Raw genomic sequence first — 19,475 nt, 5'->3', positions numbered from 1 at the left:
TTCGACACTGTTGACTTTTTTAGCACATGTTTAACCGTAAGTCCTATTAAAAAGTTCTGTGAAATATGTAAAACTATATATATATATACATAAAAGTATATTTAACGATAGTATATTTAACGATGAATCAAATGATAGGAAAAAAATTAATTATTACTTAAATTTTTTGAATAAGACAAGCAATCAGACGTGTTTTAAAAAATCAACAGCGTCCAATATTTAGCGACTGAGGGAGTGTATCTTTCCTCTACCTTTTCCCTCAGGAATCGGAGCGAATTAATCCGCGTAGTCTGCCGCTCGAGCCCGCGAAGCTCGGGATAATCCTAGGGTTTCCGCCGCCTGTAGCTGACGTTCCCTCTCGTCGTGATCTTTGGCCTATAAATAGAGTCATCTCTGCTGATCGAGCGCCGAGGCAAACCCCGGCCGCCCATCGAGCTTGGACCTCGCTGCCGGCTGCCGTCCGTCGTCGTGTTTGTGCTGGTAAGGATCGATCGCCGTCACACGCTCGTCGCGTGGTGCCCTCCATTTCCGCCACTGCGCCGCTGTTCCCGGGCTCGCCGCGCCGGTCTCGTCGCTTAATTAATTACACTTTTTTATAATAAGTGCACAAATTAATTTAATTGCTTCCCGTTTGTTGTTAAGTTGGATCCGATCGGATCGCGCGTTTACATGCAGATCTTAGCAACCAAGCAAATTACAAGCCTTATTAGTTGTTCGTAAATAAATTACAAGCAAATTACCTCCTCACGTACTAATTAAGATCGACACGTACACATATATATGCAGCTAGCGGCCATGCAACGCCGCTGTCTATCCCTCTACGTTGCCGTTCTCATGCTCGTCTGGCTCTTCTTCGCGCCGCTCTCCGTCGTCGCCGGCAGCCTTATCGCCATCCCCAGCGCACTCGGTAAGTACACACGCCTTCAATAATTTAAATCTCAGCCATAATTAATTATAGTCTTTATTCTACTAAATCTTATTATTAGAATGAAATTTCGACTGGTATTTAATGTTTGTTCATATATATGTTCTTATTTAATTCACCAGACGGTAGCCGCACCTCTCACCGTCGCCCTATTGAAAATCCACGGTTCAACGTGACGCTCTGGGAGAAAAACGAGATCAATACTAGACCTAAGGCGTCCCATGGATTTGACGATGGTGACGAAGTCTCCTACACCGTGGCCATGCCCTTCATAGAGAAGCTTAGGCGGCGATGCGCCGTGGCCACCGGCGGTAGCCATCGTCGCTGCGATGCCACAGCGATCAGGCAGTTTGAGGAGGATGTGGCTCCCTGCCTGCTAGAGATGTTGAAGGTGAACAGGGAGTTCAGCCACACATTGTCTAATTTGGATTATAGTAGATGGCTGGGCCCCTATTATCTGGATTTGGCCGTGCAGCAAAGGTCCCAAATGATGAACTTGTTTTGCATGAACAAACCCAATGTTTTAGCGTGCTTATGCTAGCTTTAAAATGATCAATTAATGCTTTCCACATAAAATGCGCAATGGTATTTCTCATATCTATATATTTATTTTTGGTCCTTTACTACATTTGTTTCACTTAAGCTCCGATCGATTGATAAATTGATTGCTTCATGGATTATTTATATTAGCAATATGCTCATGCATCCTACCATTATGCAGTTGTCAGGGTTACGGATGAGGTATACCCTCTACCCTTGGATGTGCATTGTATATTGATACGGTATACCCGCTCGTATACGGATAGTTCCCGTATACGTTACGGAAATCTATCACATGATAGGGATGATATCTACGGATGGAAGGAGTTCTATTCGGACAAGACTGGGTCTTTACCATATCGTGAGGGGTCCGATATCTCCGAGTCCTACTTGGAGATCAATGGACCCGCGGTATATAAGGGACCCCCTGGGCAGGACCTAAGGCATCGAATTTCACCGCCAATACACCCACCACAGCCTACGGAGCCGGATCCTACAGGAGCTAAGTCGCCGGGAGATCTAGTCGAACCAACTCGACTACGGTCTCGTCAGTATCATCGAGTTCTGCTATTCCCTTTGTAATCTGTAGTTTCCATCGTATAGTCCCATATTAACTGGAGTAGGGCTATTACCTGTCAAGGGGCCCGAACCAGTATAATCCTTGTCTTTTGTTTCCTTGATGTTGTACTACGTAGATCCTCGTACCAACGGACCCCAATACCCTCTATATCCGGTCTACGGGTATCCACCGTCGACAGCGGTGATATCCAATAAATGTGGACATGGAATCCATGCATGTTGCTAAAAATATATTTTATTCAATTCATAATTGAAGGCCCACGTTCATTTTAAAATATTATGTGTATTTCAAACGTGAGCAGCTCTCAGTTGTGTAGTCAATATTACCATGTTTATCTAAATACTTTTAGATGGTTCTTATTTCGCTACTTGCATAAACAAAAATTAATTAATGCTCTTTCCAGTGTTTTATCAATAAAATCAACATTTTGTATCAATTTATAAAATGTAGAAGAAGTATTTGACACATTTGAAGAAAAAAAATCATTTAATAGACAACCACTAAAAGAAATACACCCACCACAGCCTACGGAGCCGGAGCCTATAGGAGCTAAGTCGCCAGGAGATCTAGTCGAACCAACTCGACTACGGTCTCGTCGGTATCATTGAGTTCTACTATTCCCTTTGTAATCTGTGGTTTCTGTTGGCAGAATGTCATGGGACCCTTCGACCAGGCCTGCTGAAACCGTGCGACCAGTCAGGATTCAGGCTCAAGGTGTTAAGTTCATCAGGGCGAAGCCCCATGGCGAAGGCGACGAAGCCACATGGCGAAGACAGTGGAGCGAGGACGGCAAAAGATGGAGCCCCATGGCGAAGACTATACACCCTGGACGAAGGGTGCCTGCCGAAGGAGGGTGACTTCGCCATCCCGACCGCTCTGGCCGACCTTCGGGCCGGCATTCGCCCACCAGGCCCATTAGAGGCCCATGTATGCAAATGACACTATATACCCATGTAAATGTCCCTTTCATAAGGACAACCATGTAAATTCTCCTGTAAAACCTAAACCCTAATAGGGGGACCTGTAATAGGGTTATAAATAGACCCCTAGGGCCATGTAAAGGGGGGATCCCCAAAAAAATTCTCAATTTAATACACTTAACCGTTTTCCAACCACTGTTGAGTAACCACGTCTTTCGACGTATGCGGTTGTCGTTTCGACAACAGCTGGCGCCGACCGTGGGGACCTCTGAGCGAAACCACTGAGAGCGAATGCCACCAAAGAGGGTCGTGAAGGAGAAGGTTGCAAAGCGCAAGGAGAGTGAAGTAGGAGAGGCGATGGCCGCCGAGGAGGGAGCAGAGCCTTCGGCGCCCATCGCCGAAGATGGGGGAGTACCATCGGCTTCGGCACCCGTGTTGCAACCGCCATCTTCGGCCCCAGCCGCTCCGTCGGGGCAGGTGCCGAACACGGTCGACGCGGCGAAGGCAGCCACGGCAGCTAGGGCGCTTCAAACCAGGGCGGAGATCCTTTCGACAAGCCAGCCCTTGGCGCCCCAAGCCGCTTTGTCACAGCCGGTAGCGACTTCGACCGTACTCGCCGCTACACAAGTCAACCCCAACCTCGAAGCACAAGCCGAAGCCGACATGGAGGCCATGCGCCAGAACATGACTCGACTCCAAGACATGCTTCGCCATATGCAAGAGCAGCATCAGGCGTATGAGGCAGCACGGCAGGCCAAGATCGCTTCGGCCCCAATCCTCCAGTATTCGGCAGGCTACATTCCACCCTAAGTCTACCCGCAACCATCAATCCAGCCCCTTCCACCACAAGTCTTGGTAGCGCCAGTGTACTTCGCCGGGCAGCCTTCGGCCGCAACGGTACACCCAGTCCCTCATGTGTAGCCGTAGGCTCGGCCGGTTGCTGCCCAAGTACACCCCTCACCACCTGGCCAAACGTCACAAGCAATGGCGGAAGGGGTTTCGGCCTTGTAGGCGCAGCTTCAAGCTTTCCTTCAGCAACTCAGTCAACACCACAACATTTCAAACGCAGCCTCTTCGGCCCGACCGGAGGGGAACACAAGTCAAGGTGCACCCAGTTGGCTGCCGTCGAACCAGCTAGGTCCGGGGGCTTCGCCTTGGAGTCAAGGACCGCAGTTCGACTTCAGCAACGCTGCTCAAGCACCAACCGTTCAACCACAGGCACCAACACCAGGCTTCGGAGCAAATCAGGCACCGAACCAGGTTGCCATGGCTTGGACCCAGCCTCCGTTCAACCCATCCTTGGCGGCGCCCCAAGAGTCAGCATTCGAAGCCGGGCAGCTGAACACTGTGGCCCAACCTTACGTGCAAGCCATGACTTCGCCCTTCGCCAAGGCATATCCACAGCAAGGTGCCGCGAGCAAAGCAGGGGGCGAAAAGGGGCTACCGCTGAGTGGGGGAATCAAGATCCGTCAAATCCCACCCCAGTTCATGTTCCCTCTCGTTCCGCGATACTCGGGCGAAACAGACCCAAAAGAGTTTCTGTCCATCTACGAGTCCGCGATCGAAGCCGCTCATGGCAACGAAAACACCAAGGCAAAGGTAATACATCTCGCTCTAGATGGCATCGCCCGTTCTTGGTACTTCAACTTACCTGCCAATAGCATTTAATCATGGGAGCAATTGCGCGATGTCTTTGTTCTTAACTTTCGAGGCACCTATGAGGAGCCGAAGACATAGCAACACCTGCTCGGCATTCGCCAAAGGCCGGGCGAATCAATACGGGAGTACATGCGTCGTTTCTCCCAAGCCCGATGCCAAGTTCAAGACATAACCGAAGCGTCTGTCATCAACGCTGCTTCGGCCTGGCTGCTTGAAGGCGAACTCACTAGAAAAATCGCCAACAAGGAGCCACGGACACTCGAGCACCTGCTTCGCATCGTTGATGGGTATGCAAGAGGCGAAGAGGATTCCAAGCGGCGGCAAGCAATCCAAGCCGAGTACGACAAAGCCTCCATCGCCGCTGCCCAAGCCCAAGTACAAGCGCAGGTCGCCGAACCTGCTCCTCTCAACATTCGCCAACTTTAGCCGGCGAACCAGGGACAGCCGCCAAGGCCAAGCCAAGCTCCCATGACTTGGAGGAAATTCAGAAATGACTGAATGGGCAAGGCTGTGATGGTTGTCGAAGAGGTCCAAGCCCTTCGCAAGGAGTTCGATGCTCAGCAAGCAGGCAGCCATCAACAGCTTGTTCGCAAGAAGGTCAGGAAGGACCTCTATTGCGCGTACCACGGTCGATCCTCGCACACCACCGAGCAATGCCGAAATATCCGGCAGCGTGGCAACAATCAAGACCCAAGGCCGCAACAAGGGGCTACTGTCGAAGCACCTCGCGAAGCTGCTCAAGAACAAGCACCCCCGGTCGAACAGCGCCAAGACAACCAGCGCAGAGTAATCCAAGTGATTACAAGAGCCGATCCGCCAGTCCAACAGTCGAAGCGGCAAAAGAAGATGCAGCTGCGAGCGGTCCACAACATCACCGCGGCAGGCAAAGGGGCTCCGAGGTACCTGAACCAGCAAATCTCCTTCGGACCAGAAGACGCCGAAGGGGTCCTATTCCCACATCAAGACCCCTTGGTGATCTCGGGCGAGGTAGCTGGCTTCGAAGTCCGGCGAATCCTGGTTGACGGGGGAAGTTCGGCCGACGTCATTTTCGCTGATGCATATGCCAAGATGGGGTTGCCAACCCTAGCCCTCACCCAATCACCAGCCTCGCTTCGTGGTTTCGGCGGCGAAGCAGTTCAAGTCTTGGGCCAAGTACAGCTGGCAGTAGTCTTCGGCACAGATGAAAACAGGCGTAAAGAGCAAATACTGTTCGATGTCGTCGACATCCCATACAACTACAATGCCATCTTCGGCCGCGCAATCCTGAACAAGTTCGAAGCCATCTCTCACCACAACTATCTCAAGCTCAAGATGCCGGGTCCAACAGGCGTGATCGTCGTCAAGGGGCTTCAACCTTCGGGTACATCAAAGGGCGATCTGGCCGAAATCAACAGGGCAGTGCACAATGTTGAGGCCGAATCACATGACCATGCTAAACGCATGCCGAAGCCCGCCCCTCAAGGCAAGGTGATCAAGAAGCAAATCGACGACGCCGATCCCACAAAGCTTGTTCTGCTTGGGGGTGATCTAGGCGAAGAGGAAGCCGAAAACATCCTTGAGGTGCTCAAGAATTACATTGACATCTTCGCTTGGAGCCCCGACGAAATGGGAGGTGTTTCGACGGACCTCATCATGCACCATCTGGCAGTCAAGCCGGATGCCAAGCCAAGGAAACAGAAGCTACGCAAGATGTCCGCCGATCGCCAAGAGGCAGCAAAGGCCGAAGTGCAGAAGCTGCTCAACGCGGGGGTGATCCAAGAGATCGACCACTCAGAGTGGTTGGCGAACCCGGTTCTGGTGAGGAAGTCAAACGGCAAGTGGTGCATGTGCGTCGATTTCACAGACCTCAACAAGGTGTGCCCGAAAGACGACTTTCCCCTGCCGCGGATCGACCAGCTTGTCGATTCGACAACCGACTGTGAGCTCATGAGCTTTTTGGATGCATATTCCGGCTATCACCAGATCCACATGAATCCGGCAGACATCCCAAAGACAGTCTTCATCACGCCGTTCGACACTTTCTGCCACCTTAGGATGCCTTTCGGCCTGAGGAACGCTGGAGCAACATTCGCCAGGCTCGTGTACAAGGTCCTTTACAAGCAATTAGGGCAAAATGTGGAGGCCTATGTCGACAACATCGTCGTAAAAAGCCGCAAGGCTTTCGACCATGCGTCCGACTTACAAGAGACCTTCGACAACTTGCGCGCGGCTGGTATGAAACTAAACCCTGAGAAGTGTGTTTTTGGTGTTCGCGCGAGCAAGTTGTTGGGTTTTCTTGTTTCTGAAAGGGGCATCGAGGCGAACCCTGAGAAAATCGATGCCATTCAGCAAATGAAGCCTCCGTCGAGCATACGCGAAGTACAAAAGCTCGCAGGCCGAATTGCGGCACTAAGTCGATTCCTCTCAAAAGCAGCCGAAAGAGGTTTACCCTTCTTCAAGACCTTCTGAGGCGCGGGAAAGTTTAGCTGGATACCCAAATGCCAAGTAGCGTTCGACGAGGTAAAGCAGTATCTGCAAAGCCCACCCGCCTTGGTCAGCCCAACACCAGGAAGCGAACTGCTGCTCCATCTAGCAGCTTCGCTGGTGGCGGTCAGTGCAGCTCTTGTCCAAGAGACAGAGTCAGGCCAGAAACCAGTGTATTTCGTCTCCGAAGCTTTGTAAGGGGCGAAGACAAGATACATCGAAATGGAAAAGCTCGCTTACGCCGTAGTGATGGCTTCGCGCAAGCTTAAGCACTATTTTCAGGCCCACAAAGTCACTGTGCCGTCGCAGTATCCTTTGGGCGAAGTGCGAGATCACTGGCCGACTCAGCAAGTGGGCAGCAGAGTTATCACCTTTCGACCTGCATTTTGTTGCCCGTAAGGCCATCAAGTCCCAAGTCTTAGCTGACTTCGTGGCCGAATGGACGCCGGCGTTCGCCGCCGAACCCGAGCCCGTCGAACAGCCTTGGGTAATGCACTCCGACGGCTCGTGGTCACACAAGGGGGCGGGCGCCGCGGCAGTACTCTCTTCGCCAGGGGGCGTGCCCATTTGGTATGCCGCAAGGTTGCAGTTCGACACGACCAACAATACGGCCGAATACGAAGCTGTACTTTTGGGCCTAAGAAAGGGGAAAGCTTTGGGGGTTCGGCGCTTGCTCATCCGAACAGACTCCAAACTGGTGGCAAGTCATATTGACAAATCCTTTGAGGCAAAAGAAGAAGGAATGAAAAGATATCTAGAGGCTGTTCGGTCTATGGAAAAGTGCTTCGCCGGCATTATGGTCGAACACTTACCTAGAGGCCAGATTGAAGAAGCAGATACCCTGGCGAAATCTGCTGCCTGTGAAGGCCCGCATTCACCAGGCATCTTTTTTGAGGTCTTGTATGCACCAAGTGTGCCCACAGAAAGCCTGGACATCATGGCTATCGACCTGGCAGAACTGGGCGAAGACCAAGAGGACTGGCGAACACCGTTCGTCAAGTACCTCAATAACGGCTGGCTCCCAGAGGAGGAAGCAGAAGCGAAGCGATTACAGCTCAGAGCCGCAAAATACAAGCTTGTCTCCGGCCAGCTGTATCGCTCCGGGGTGCTCCAACCCCTACTTCGCTGCATCTCTTTCACCGAAGGAGAAGAAATGGCGAAAGAAATACACCAGGGGCTATGCGGTGCACATCAAGCCGCGAGAACAGTCGCCTCCAAAGTGTTTCTCCAGGGAGTCTATTGGCCCACTGTGCTGAAAGTTTGTGTCGAGCGAGCCAGGAAGTGTGAAAGCTGCCAGTGGCATAGCCGAAGCCAAACCGCACCTCACTACGAGCTGCAACCTATCGCACCAGTATGGCCTTTCACCAGATGGGGGCTAGACATCATCGTCCTATTCCCTGTGGCAAGAAATGGGTACAAGTTCGCGATTGTAGCCATCGAATACTTCTCCCGCTGGATCGAGGCCGAACCACTCGGCGCGATCACTTCGGCAGTTGTACAGAAGTTCGTGTGGAAAAACATTGTTTGCTGTTTCGGAGTGCCGAAGGAGTTCATCACTGATAACGGCAAGCAATTCGACTCTGACAAGTTTAGAGAAATGTGCGAGGGGCTGAACCTGGAAATCAGGTTCGCCTCGGTCGCGCACGCACAGTCAAATGGGGCTGCCGAACGCACAAATGGCAAAATCCTTGAGGCGCTCAAGAAAAGGCTTGAGGGGGCGGCGAAGGGTAAATGGCCAGACGAAATGCTATCTGTTCTTTAGGCCTTCGAACGACCCCCGCAAGGCCAACCAAGTTCAGCCCATTCATGCTCCTCTATTGTGACGAAGCAATGACCCCGACTGAGCTAGGGGCTAATTTACCAAGGGTAATGTTCTCGGGAGGCGAAGATGGGCACGAGGTGTCACTTGAACTCCTTGAAGGGGTAAGAGTCGAAGCACTGGAACACATGCGCAAATACGCCACAAGCACCTCGGCAACTTATAACAAAAAAGTTCGACCGACAGAGCTGTTGCCTGGCCATCTCGTTCTAAGGAAGAAGGCGAACCCGGTGGCGGTCGGGAAGCTTGAATCGAAGTGGGAAGGGCCGTACCTCATCAAGCACAGGTCTAGGACAGGCTCCTTTCACCTAGCGACGCTGGAAGGCGAAGAGTTCGACCACTCCTGGAACGCTGCTTCCCTTAAGCTTTTCTATGTCTAGAATAGGTGGCACCCAAATCGCCAACTTGTAAAAATGTACATACTGTTATGTAAGCCTTTCGGCACAAAAATGCAAAAAAAAAAAGAGGAAAATGAAAAAAAAAACTGGATGTAGGGTTATTATCCACCTTGGAGGCCCGAACCAGTATAAAATCTTTGTGTTTTTCGCCTCTTTACCTGTGTGAATGATAATTCGTGGAAAAACCCCAAGGCAAACGCCTAATCAGTGAAAACACCAAGGGGTGAAACGAATCGGCCGAAGCATCGCTCGCCGAACGTTGAAACCGCGAGAGCTTATTTCGGAAATAACTAATCGAACACCGTTATGCTCGATCAATGTGAAAACACAAGCACTTCTTTCAACTCGGAATGTCACAAATCGAAAACGGTAGTCGAAAGCTGAAAAGTCAGCATACCTATTTCGCTAGTGTAAGCAAAGGGGCCGACATGTTTCGACCTAATGAAAGCATGAAAGGTGACAATGCAAAAATAACGAAAAGGAAATGAAACACATCTTTATTAGCTTCGGAAAAATAATCAAAGAATACAGCCATACAACATGGTACAAACACAGGAAGAAAAGGCTTCACAGCCCAACTTACAAATAAATTACATGTTCGCCCCCAATGCAATCCCCACCACCTAAGGAATGGTTCGACGAACATGGTTCGTCATCGCTACTAATGTCATACACAACCCTAAGAGGGGAAGGGGGCGAAACACAAACTAGACTATAACGACGCCGGGCGATTGCTTCCTGACAATCGGTCTTCTGATGGTTTCGCCAAAAGCGAACCATATCCTCACGGCGTTTGGTATGGACGCTATCGTAGTCCTCCAGGGTTCGCCCGGGGTGCACCCGCATCCAGCCGGCAACTTTCAAAACCTTGTAGCTGTTGCCGTTGATTATCATCTCGTGGTAAACTGGCCGAAACGGACACCGCACCTTCGGCAAACCCTTCACCGCTACGAACTTTTCGTTTTTACTTTGCCAATTGCCAAAGGGGGCCCGAATACACAATTTTTGGTGAACACCCTGCTAAAACAACACAGAAAAGGCAAATAGGAAAAACGCGGAGTCAAGACATGAAAAAGTGGGCGAAAAGGGTGGATTTTCGTATGGCAAAATAATGCGAAGATAATGCGAAAAATGATACAGGCGTATGTGCCGAAGGTTTCAAGCACAAGGGTTGGCCAAACTTAAGTAATTCATTTCATATGTTAACAAAGCCGTTTTCGGCTACAATAAGAAGGTAAGAGGGCCATCGGCCAAATATACATTGTTCGCCCTCCACGACGAACACAAAAAGAAAGCCAAAAAATCTAAAAAGCAGGTGGAGGGCCACACACCTCTGGGTGATCTTCGGCATCGCCTCCTCCCTCACCGGCTGCCGGCTCTTCGCCCTGATCTGCTGCCTCCGCCTTCGCCAGTTGCTCGAGCAGGCGCGCCTTAGCTATGGAGCGGCCGTCCTTCTGCCAGAACAGCTTATGCCAAGCTCGCAGAACGGGCGAAACATCCTGTGCACTGACCTCCCAGTCCCCTTTCGCAAAGTTGGGGAACTCGGCAACATGCTTGCAGCCGAACTGCTGCAGAAGACGGTTCTTCAAACCATCGAGGCGAGCCCGCATGGTTCGCTCGGTCGAACAGTGGGCCGCGAGGATCTGGTTGAAAGAGAAGAAGAGATAAGGCGAACGTTAAGACATGTTGTCGAAAAACAACAATCAAGCAACGTACCCGAACCGCCAAACTCTTGATGGCAGTGCAGCCCTCATCAAACTTGTTCAGCTCTGTGAACAGACTCGAGCTGCCAGCCGGAGAAACGAGGTTGCTCACCCCCTCGACAAAGAGTACAAGTTCTGCCCTGGGTTTCGAAATCTCCAGGGGCGAAGTAGGGCGCGGCAAGGGAATAGTCTAAAACGGATGTTTCGACCGCCGTTTTCTTCCCCTTCCCAAGGGCGAGCGGCGAAACAACTGGCTGGCGAACCGGGCTGCCGAATACCCTAGCCGCGGTCTTCACAACCTGATCGGTTGAGGCCGAAGCCCCGGCTGCACTTCCGCCAGCTCTGCCCGTATCGACCTTGACGCCAGGAGCGGTCGAAAGACCCAAGCTCCGACCGGCGGGCGAAGTAGGGGTCTCGTTCGAGGACTTGTCGTCACTAAAGACGCGACCGACATCGACGAGCCTCTTCCTAGAGGTCTTTTTAATCGAACCCCCCTTCGCCACCTTGGCCGCAGCGATCGCGACCACCGCCTTCGCCCCCTCCACATCCTTTTGGCGGAGGGGGGAGCAGTTCGACTCCACCCTGGTCTCGACGAGCTCGGGGCTCGGGGTTGGGGTATAGCCGGGCGTCTCGGCGCGAGTGTCGGCAACTTCGCCCGCGGCCTTTTCGCTCGCAGCCTCTGTCTCCCGCACATCCTCCTCTTCACCGTCATTTTCTTTGACGGTCTCCTCGTCATCGGCGTCGGAGTCGGGGGCCCTTCGCTTACGAGGGGCCTTTTTCACCTGCCCGCGCATTCGCTTGCGCGAAGGCCCCGCATCGTCATCGACCTTGTGAGTGTTCGCCCGGGGAGGTAGTTCGCCATCATAAACCCGGTTCACCCGGCCGGCCGCCTGCCGCGTGAGCAGCTGGCTGAACTCAGTGACTGACACGTCGCCGATCATCTTTCGGGCTTCAGTGTCGGCCTGCGCAAGAGTCAAAACTGCGAGGACGAAAGGTGTAACCATATTAGGCGTCGAACCGGGAAAAAGAGCAAAGCACAAAAAGTGTGGTTAAGTAGACTTACCATTCGCCCCCGCAGGCATGACGAGCTTCGGCAAGCCGTCGACCTCCTCGTCTTGGTTGATCTCGACTTTCCATGACTGGGAGAGGGGAAAGATGCGAAGCATGCAGAACTCCTCCACCAAGTCGCCGCAGCTGAGGCGAGAGCAGATCTTGCGTAGTAGGGTGAACCGGGCCTCCATGGCGCCATCGACGGCGACCTTAGGCTTCCTGTTCGGCGAAATGGCCCCGCGCCGCCACCTGAGTGCATTCACCGCGTCAGACCCAGCCTCGAGGGTATTGGAGTGGTAGAACCACTTCGCCATCCAATGGCGATCCTACTTCGACATGGCGGCGTTCACCGGCCAGACATCGGAGCGCTCGAGGCGAACATTGAAGTTCACGCTCCCGAACACAGTCTTCTTCATCCCGGCCGGGGTCACCACCGTCTTCGAGTTCACGGTGGCAAAGAATACTGCGCCAAAGAAGTCGGCGAAGCCACATGGCAAAGACAGTGGAGCGAGGACGGCAAAAGATCGAGCCCCATGGCGAAGACTGTACACCCTGGACGAAGGGTGCCTGCCGAAGGAGGGTGACTTCGCCATCCCGACCGCTCTGGCTGACCTTCGGGCCGGCATTCACCAACCAGGCCCATTAGAGGCCCATGTATGCAAATGACACTATATACCCATGTAAATGTCCCTTTTATAAGGGCAACCATGTAAATTCCCCTGTAAAACTTACACCCTAATAGAGGGACCTGTAACAGGGTTATAAATAGCCCCCTAGGGCCATCTAAAGGGGGGATCCCGAAAAAAATTCTCAATTTGATACACTTTACCGTTTTCCAACCACTGTTGAGTAACCACGTCTTTCGACGTATGCAGTTGTCGTTTCGACAACAGTTTCCATCATATAATCCCATATCAACTGGAGTAGGGCTATTACCTGTCAAGGGGCCCAAACCAGTATAATCCTTGTCTTTTGTTTCCTTGATGTCGTACTACATAGATCCTCGTACCAACGGACCTCAATACCCTCTATATCCGGTCTACGGGTATCCACTGTCGACAGTGGCATGCCAGGTAGGGGAACTTGGTTCTCAAGGTTCTACTACTATGACTTCAAGCCTTCCCGATGACAACGTCAACGCCGGCGTCAACCAAGGAGCTTCAACTTCGACGATGCTGGTGTAGACTCAAGTCGGCGAAATCGTCTTCCCGGTCTACACCACAATGCCGATCTCGACTGGCCCAGCAATCATCGGGAGCAAGAACGGTGTGGTTACGACCCCGGTCGACAACCCCATGTCGAAAGATCCTCCCGCGGAAGCGGAGAATGGAACATCGACAACACCCGAGCCCGAGAAGGATCCTAAGGCGGCCAAATCTTGCCCTTTCCGCAAGAAGTACGAGCCGACAAGGACAACTTTCGGGGCGACAAGAACTTGGTGTCTCATCCACAAGACTAGCAAGCACACCTTGCAAGCTTGTTCGGTTTTCCTCAACGTACGAGCTGAAATCCGTGCCTGCAAAGAGCGTGGAATTCAACATACTTCTCCAACTCGTGATGTCTATTATCCCATCCATAAGGCAAAGACTCACGACCTTTCAAGCTGCAAGGTCCTTCTCAGCGCCATGAAGACGTCACCCCCTAAGGTCCAGCAATCACGAATCTCTCCTGGAAATACGGACAAGGAACAAGGTGCGGCGACTACAACAGATCGGTTCGTCGGGGTAATCGATATCGATCCCCATGAGCCGTCTGTCCTACACCTGCTCGAAGACCAGGCCTCATCATCGACAAGTACACCACACGACGTGTACGCCATCGATGGAACCAGCACATCTGGAGGTGGTAACACGGGAACGGCGGATCAATCGGTTACACTGACGCCGGCCCAACACATCAGAACCCTCAATGCGATATTGAACGAAAGCCCTTTCGATCCCATCCTGAACGCTGATCTCGATCAATGGGCACAACGACTACGGGAGTCAGTGGCCAATCTCAATAGCGTGTTCGCTGAGGCCACCGCCAGGACACCACCAGAACAACCGTCGACCGGCGGCGCTAATGGGGAATAGCCTGATCAGCGGTCACCACCTCGTCAAGCTACTCCTCCACCTCGCCGCACTAGAGATCTCCGCGACCACTTAAATGGCCGCCGAGAAGCACGACTCACTCAAGATAATGAAAACCGTTCCCGACATCGTATCTCTTCACAACGTCGCGAGAACGAAGAACGAGAAGGACATCCGAGCGAGGACTGAGACCGTGATGATCGCCACAACCGCCACGAGCACGCTAATCGCGAGCAGCGGGTGCCGGGCGATACCAGTCAAGATCGACACAGGGACAACAACGATGGGCGATGAAGAGGCTCGCGAGAACCCAAGCGTCATCCTCGGAACCGCGCCCCGAAACCAAGTGACCCATCATCATCATCGTCATCTTCGTCATCTTCATCATCGGACAGACACCCACGACGAGTACCTGATCGCCGACAACCTACTGCCCCTGGTGGTGGGTGCAGGGCTTTCACTCGTACTCTGCGCGTTGTTCGATGACCTTAGAAGTTCCAACCGGGAGCAATAGAGAAATACGATGGAAGCACCGACCCTGAAGAATTTCTTCAGGTCTATTCCACAATACTCTATGCTGCCGGAGCAGACGACAACGCACTGGCGAATTACATGCCGGCTGCGTTGAAGGGATCTACGCGTTCATGGCTCGTTCACCTCCCGCCCTACTCAATCTCTTCGTGGGCAGATCTGTGGCAATAGTTCGTCGCTAATTTCCAAGGAACATACAAGCGCCACGCGATCGAGGACGACCTACATGCGTTGACGCAGAATCTAGGCGAATCATTGAGGGACTATATTCGACGCTTTAATGAGTGCAGAAATACGATCCTTGAGATCACCGATGCTTCTGTAATCCACGCTTTCAAGTCCGGCGTCCGAGATCGCTACACAACCAAGGAACTGGCGACAAGATGGATCACAACAACTCGCAAGCTATTCGAGATTGTCGACCGATGCGCTCATGCGGACGACGCCCTGAGACGCAAGAATGACAAACCGAAGATAGGAGATGAGAAGAAACCAACCAAGGACGCGCCCAAGTCAAGCAGGAAAAAGAGTCGCAGGAGTGGGAAATGGAAAGCTCAAGCTGAGGTCCTCGCAGCAGAATACGTTGACCCACCCAAGCACCCAAACCCACAAGGCGACGACACGAAGAAAATATGGTGCCCTATACACAAGACGGACAAGCACTCTATGGAGACTTGTTTAGTCTTCAAAAAGGCACTCACGAAGCAACTGGCGTTGGAGAAAGGCAAGCGAGTACGTGTAGTCGAGAAGGCCGCCGAAGCGGCTACTCAGGTCTCAGACTCAGCATACCCTGACTCCGACCTCCATGTTTCGCACATCTTCAGAGGTTCCACGGCGTACTCCTCAAAGCGAGAGAACAAGAAAGTGGAGCACGAAGTTTGTTCGACATGGCAGGGGGCTATGTCCAAGATGAAGTGGTCAGAGCAGAAGATCGAGTTCTCTAAAACAGTCCACCCCAAGACTACCGTTACCCCAGGGCGATATCCGATCGTGGTAGAGCCCACTATTCGGAATATCAAGGTAGCACGTAGTTCTCATTGATGGTGGCAATTCCATCAGTTTACTCTTCGCCAGCACCTTGGACGCGATGGGGATCCCACGAAGCGAGTTGATGCCCACTGGTCAACCCTTCCATGGAATCACTCCTGAGTCGTCATCCAAGCCATTGGACAAGATCACACTACCCATGACTTTCGGCCAAGCGAACAACTTCTGAATGGAGCAGATCACCTTTGAGGTCGCTGAGTTCGACACGGCGTATAACGCCATCATCGGGAGGGCTGCACTCGCGAAGTTCATGGCTGCATCTCACTATGCGTATCAAGTGCTCAAGATGTCTGGCCCGAAGTGAATAATCACTATTTAGGGAAACGCGAAGCTGGAAGTGCAGTGCGACAAGCGGAGCCTCGACATGGTCGAGCACATTCCCAACACACCCACCACATCTGAGCTTCCCAAGAAAGTGAGCAAAACCAACAAGACGCTGAAACCAGACGGCGCCATCAAGATCGTTCCGCTCTCCAGTGCCAACCCCGACAAGACCGTCAAAATCGGGGCGTCACTGGATGAGAAATAGGAACTCGTGCTCATCACTTTCCTCCGCGACAATGCAGACGTGTTTGCTTGGTAGCCGTCCGACATGCTGGGAGTCCCTAGGGAGGTGATCGAGCACAAACTCATGGTTCGACCTGACGCCAAGCCAGTAAAACAAAAACTGCGGAGATTTGCACTAGAGCGGAAACAAGCCATACGAGAAGAGCTCGACAAGCTTCTCAAAGCTGGCTTCATCAGAGAAGTTCTCCACCCAGAGTGGCTAGAGTGGCTAGCCAACCCAGTCATGGTGCGCAAGGGCAACGGGAAGTAGAGAATGTGTGTCGACTTCACCGATCTCAACAAAGCGTGTCCCAAGGATCACTTCCCCCTTCCTTGAATAGACCAATTGGTCGACTCAACAGCCGGTTGTAAGTTTTTAAGTTTCCTTGACGCTTACTCCGGCTACCACTAGATCAGCATGGCAAAAAAGGACGAGGAGAAGACATCATTCATCACGCCGTTCGGTGTATTCTACTACGTCAAGATGCTGTTTTGATTGATAACCGCAGGAAACACTTTCCAGCGCACGGTTCAAGGGGCACTCAATGACCAGCTCGGACACAATGTCGAGGCCTACATCGACGAGATTGTTGTCAAGACAAAGACAAGCGACCCATTGATCGATGACCTCCGGGAAACGTTCAACAACCTTCGACGATATCGCCTCATGCTCAACCTAGAGAAGTGCACGTTCGGAGTACCGTCGGGCAAGCTCCTCGGATTTTTCGTCTCCGGAATAGGGATCGAAGCAAGTCCCAAGAAGATCAAGGCGATCGAGAACATGAAGTCGCCGACGAGACTCAAGGAAGTCCATAAGCTAACTGGATGCTTGCGACACTTTGCAGGTTCGTCGCTAGGATGGGAGAGCGAGGACAACTTTTCTTTGCCCTGCTGAAGAAACAAGACAAATTTGTGTGGACACAGGAAGCCGAAGACGCGTTCATCGCGCTCAAGCGCTACCTGTCAAATCCCCCTGTACTTATTGCTCCCTAACCTATTGAAGAATTATTCCTCTATATCGCTGCCACTCCACATTCTGTGAGCACTGTCATTGTTGTCGAGACAGAGAAGGTGCAAAGACCGGTTTACTATGTCAGCGAAGCTCTCCATGACAAAAAGACAAGATACCCACAGATTCAAAAGCTGCTTTATGCAGTGATTATGACATCAAGAAAGCTACGCCACTACTTTCAAGCCCACAGAGTCACAGTTGTTTCCTCCTTCCCCCTTGGAGAAGTCGTGAAAAACAAAGACATCGTCGGCCGCATTACGAAATGGGTAGTTGAGCTAAGCCAATTTGATGTCCACTTCATGCCATGAACAGCTATCAAGCCACAGGTTCTTGCTGATTTTGTAGCTGACTGGACTATGCCTGAGAACAGGTCAGACAGTCAAACAGACAGCGAAACATGGACAATGGCATTCGACGGCGCACTCAACAACCAAGGAGCAGGGGCAGGGTTCATCTTGACATCACCTTCGGGAGAACAGTTCAAGCATGCAATTCACCTCAACTTCAGGGCGACCAACAACATAGCCGAGTACGAAGGACTACTTGCCAGGATAAGAGCAGCAGCCGCACTCGGAGTTAAGCGACTAATTGTGAGAGGGGATTCAGAACTAGTCGCGAACCAGTGCACAAAGACTACAACCTAGCACGGCGTGCGTCCCGACGAGAGCTACTCGAACCTGGTACTTTTTTGGACATCCTGACAAAGCCATCGGCGAAAGAGGCAAACGACGAAGGTAGCACGGTTGTCCCCGACATTAGCTCGGGGGCTACAGAGGCGGAACACGTCGTTGCCAATATCGAGACCACAGACGACTGGAGGACCCCACTCATCAAGTTCCTGAGTAGTGACCAGTTGCCCGAAAACGATACAAAAGCTAAGAAGATAACCCGACAAGCCAAGATCTATTGTATGATCAGCAACAATCTGTACAAAAAGGCACCGAACAGAGTACTTCTCAAATGCATCTCGTCTGACAATGGCAAACATCTACTCCTGGACATACATGAAGGGATATGCGGGTCACACGCCGGCGGAGGGACATTGGTAGGAAAAGCTTTTCGTTAAGGGTTTTTTTGGCCAACCGCGCTCAGAGATGCCTACGACATGGTGCCCACGCAGGCGCTCTAGTGCCCGCGCAGGCGCTCTAGTGCTGGGGGCTCGATATACTCGGACCATTCCCATGAGGACAGGGCAGCTACAAGTTCCTGTTCTTGGCTATCGACAAATTCATCAAGTGGATTGAAGCGACACCCATGGAGGAAATCAAGGCCGATAATGCCATCAAATTTATCAAAGGGATATTCTGCAGATATGGATTGCCTCACCGCATCATAACAGACAATGGCTCCCAGTTCATCAGTGCTGACTTCTAGGATTACTGCATCGGATTGGGAGTCAAGATTTGCTTCGCCTCGGTTTCTCACCCTCAGAGCAATGGACAAGTCGAAAGGGCAAACGACATAGTGCTACAAGGGATCAAGACCCACGTCTACGACAGACTCATGTCGCACGACAAGAAGTGGGACGAAGAACTTCTCTCTGCCCTATGGGCCGTGCGTACCACACCGACAACATCCAATAAGGAGACACCCTTCTTCCTCGTGTATGGCTCAGAGGCTATGCTCCCCACGGAGCTACGACATCAGAGCACACGAGTACAGAAGTACTCCGAAGAGGAGCAAGAGGACCAGCATAGCGACGATGTGAATCTACTTGAGGAACATCGAGAAAGAGTTGCCGTCAGAGCAGTCGGCTACCAACAGACCCTTCGCTGATATCATGAGAAGCGCATCAGAGCACGCACACTTTCGATCGGCGATTACGTCCTCCGACGGGTTCAAAGCCAAGCAGGGCGTAACAAGCTCTCACCCAAGTGGGAAGGACCATACACGATCACGCAAGTCTTGCGGCCGGGCGCATTCAAGATTGCAGACGGTGATGGTCGCGAGTTAGCAAATTTTTGCAACATTGATCAATTTCATAAATTTTATGTATAAATCAATAGTATCCATATTTGTAAGATATCTTACGATTTCAATAAAGTTGATTTCAGGTAAAGAATATCGTCAAAGTGTTCCTTCTCAACGATCCCCTACCACGACGACACCTAAAGTTGAACCTATCCTATTGTCCCTTTACGCCATCCTGGCAAGGCCTCTAAGGAACCTAAGGGAACTTCGGCTAGGGATGCCCAGAGCGGTTAAGGCTT

The 19,475-nt window shown here is 51.8% G+C and overlaps 1 protein-coding gene and 1 long non-coding RNA gene across 3 annotated transcripts in view; one reads left to right on the top strand and one right to left on the bottom strand.

Moving 5' to 3' along the window:
* Nucleotides 1-611: 611 nt before the first annotated feature.
* The window catches only part of LOC112939844 (uncharacterized), a 31,931-nt gene continuing 13,067 nt past the window's right edge, over nucleotides 612-19,475 (bottom strand). The window contains exon 6 of one of the 2 annotated variants that reach the window (XR_010734289.1): nucleotides 612-921. This is a non-coding gene — a long non-coding RNA (uncharacterized lncRNA). The remainder of the gene's footprint in view (nucleotides 922-19,475) is intronic. The other variant, XR_003243696.2, reaches the window with a different exon arrangement.
* Nucleotides 793-1,551, top strand: LOC107276863 (uncharacterized). The gene is made up of 2 exons (XM_015793139.3): nucleotides 793-907; nucleotides 1,048-1,551. Exons 1-2 carry the CDS (start codon nucleotides 796-798, stop codon nucleotides 1,464-1,466), a joined length of 531 nt encoding a protein of 176 aa, XP_015648625.1. The 5' UTR covers nucleotides 793-795; the 3' UTR covers nucleotides 1,467-1,551.

Source organism: Oryza sativa, chromosome 8 (genome assembly GCF_034140825.1).
Source record: "Oryza sativa Japonica Group chromosome 8, ASM3414082v1".
NCBI lineage: Eukaryota > Viridiplantae > Streptophyta > Magnoliopsida > Poales > Poaceae > Oryza > Oryza sativa.
This window is presented reverse-complemented; position numbering and strand designations above follow the sequence as displayed.

Excerpts from the sequence above, each read along its gene's own strand:
- LOC107276863 (XM_015793139.3), top strand. The coding sequence starts at position 796 with ATGCAACGCCGCTGTCTATCCCTCTACGTTGCCGTTCTCATGCTCGTC. Across the intron at positions 908-1,047 it reads CGCCATCCCCAGCGCACTCG|ACGGTAGCCGCACCTCTCAC; the intron begins GTAAGTACACAC and ends TTAATTCACCAG.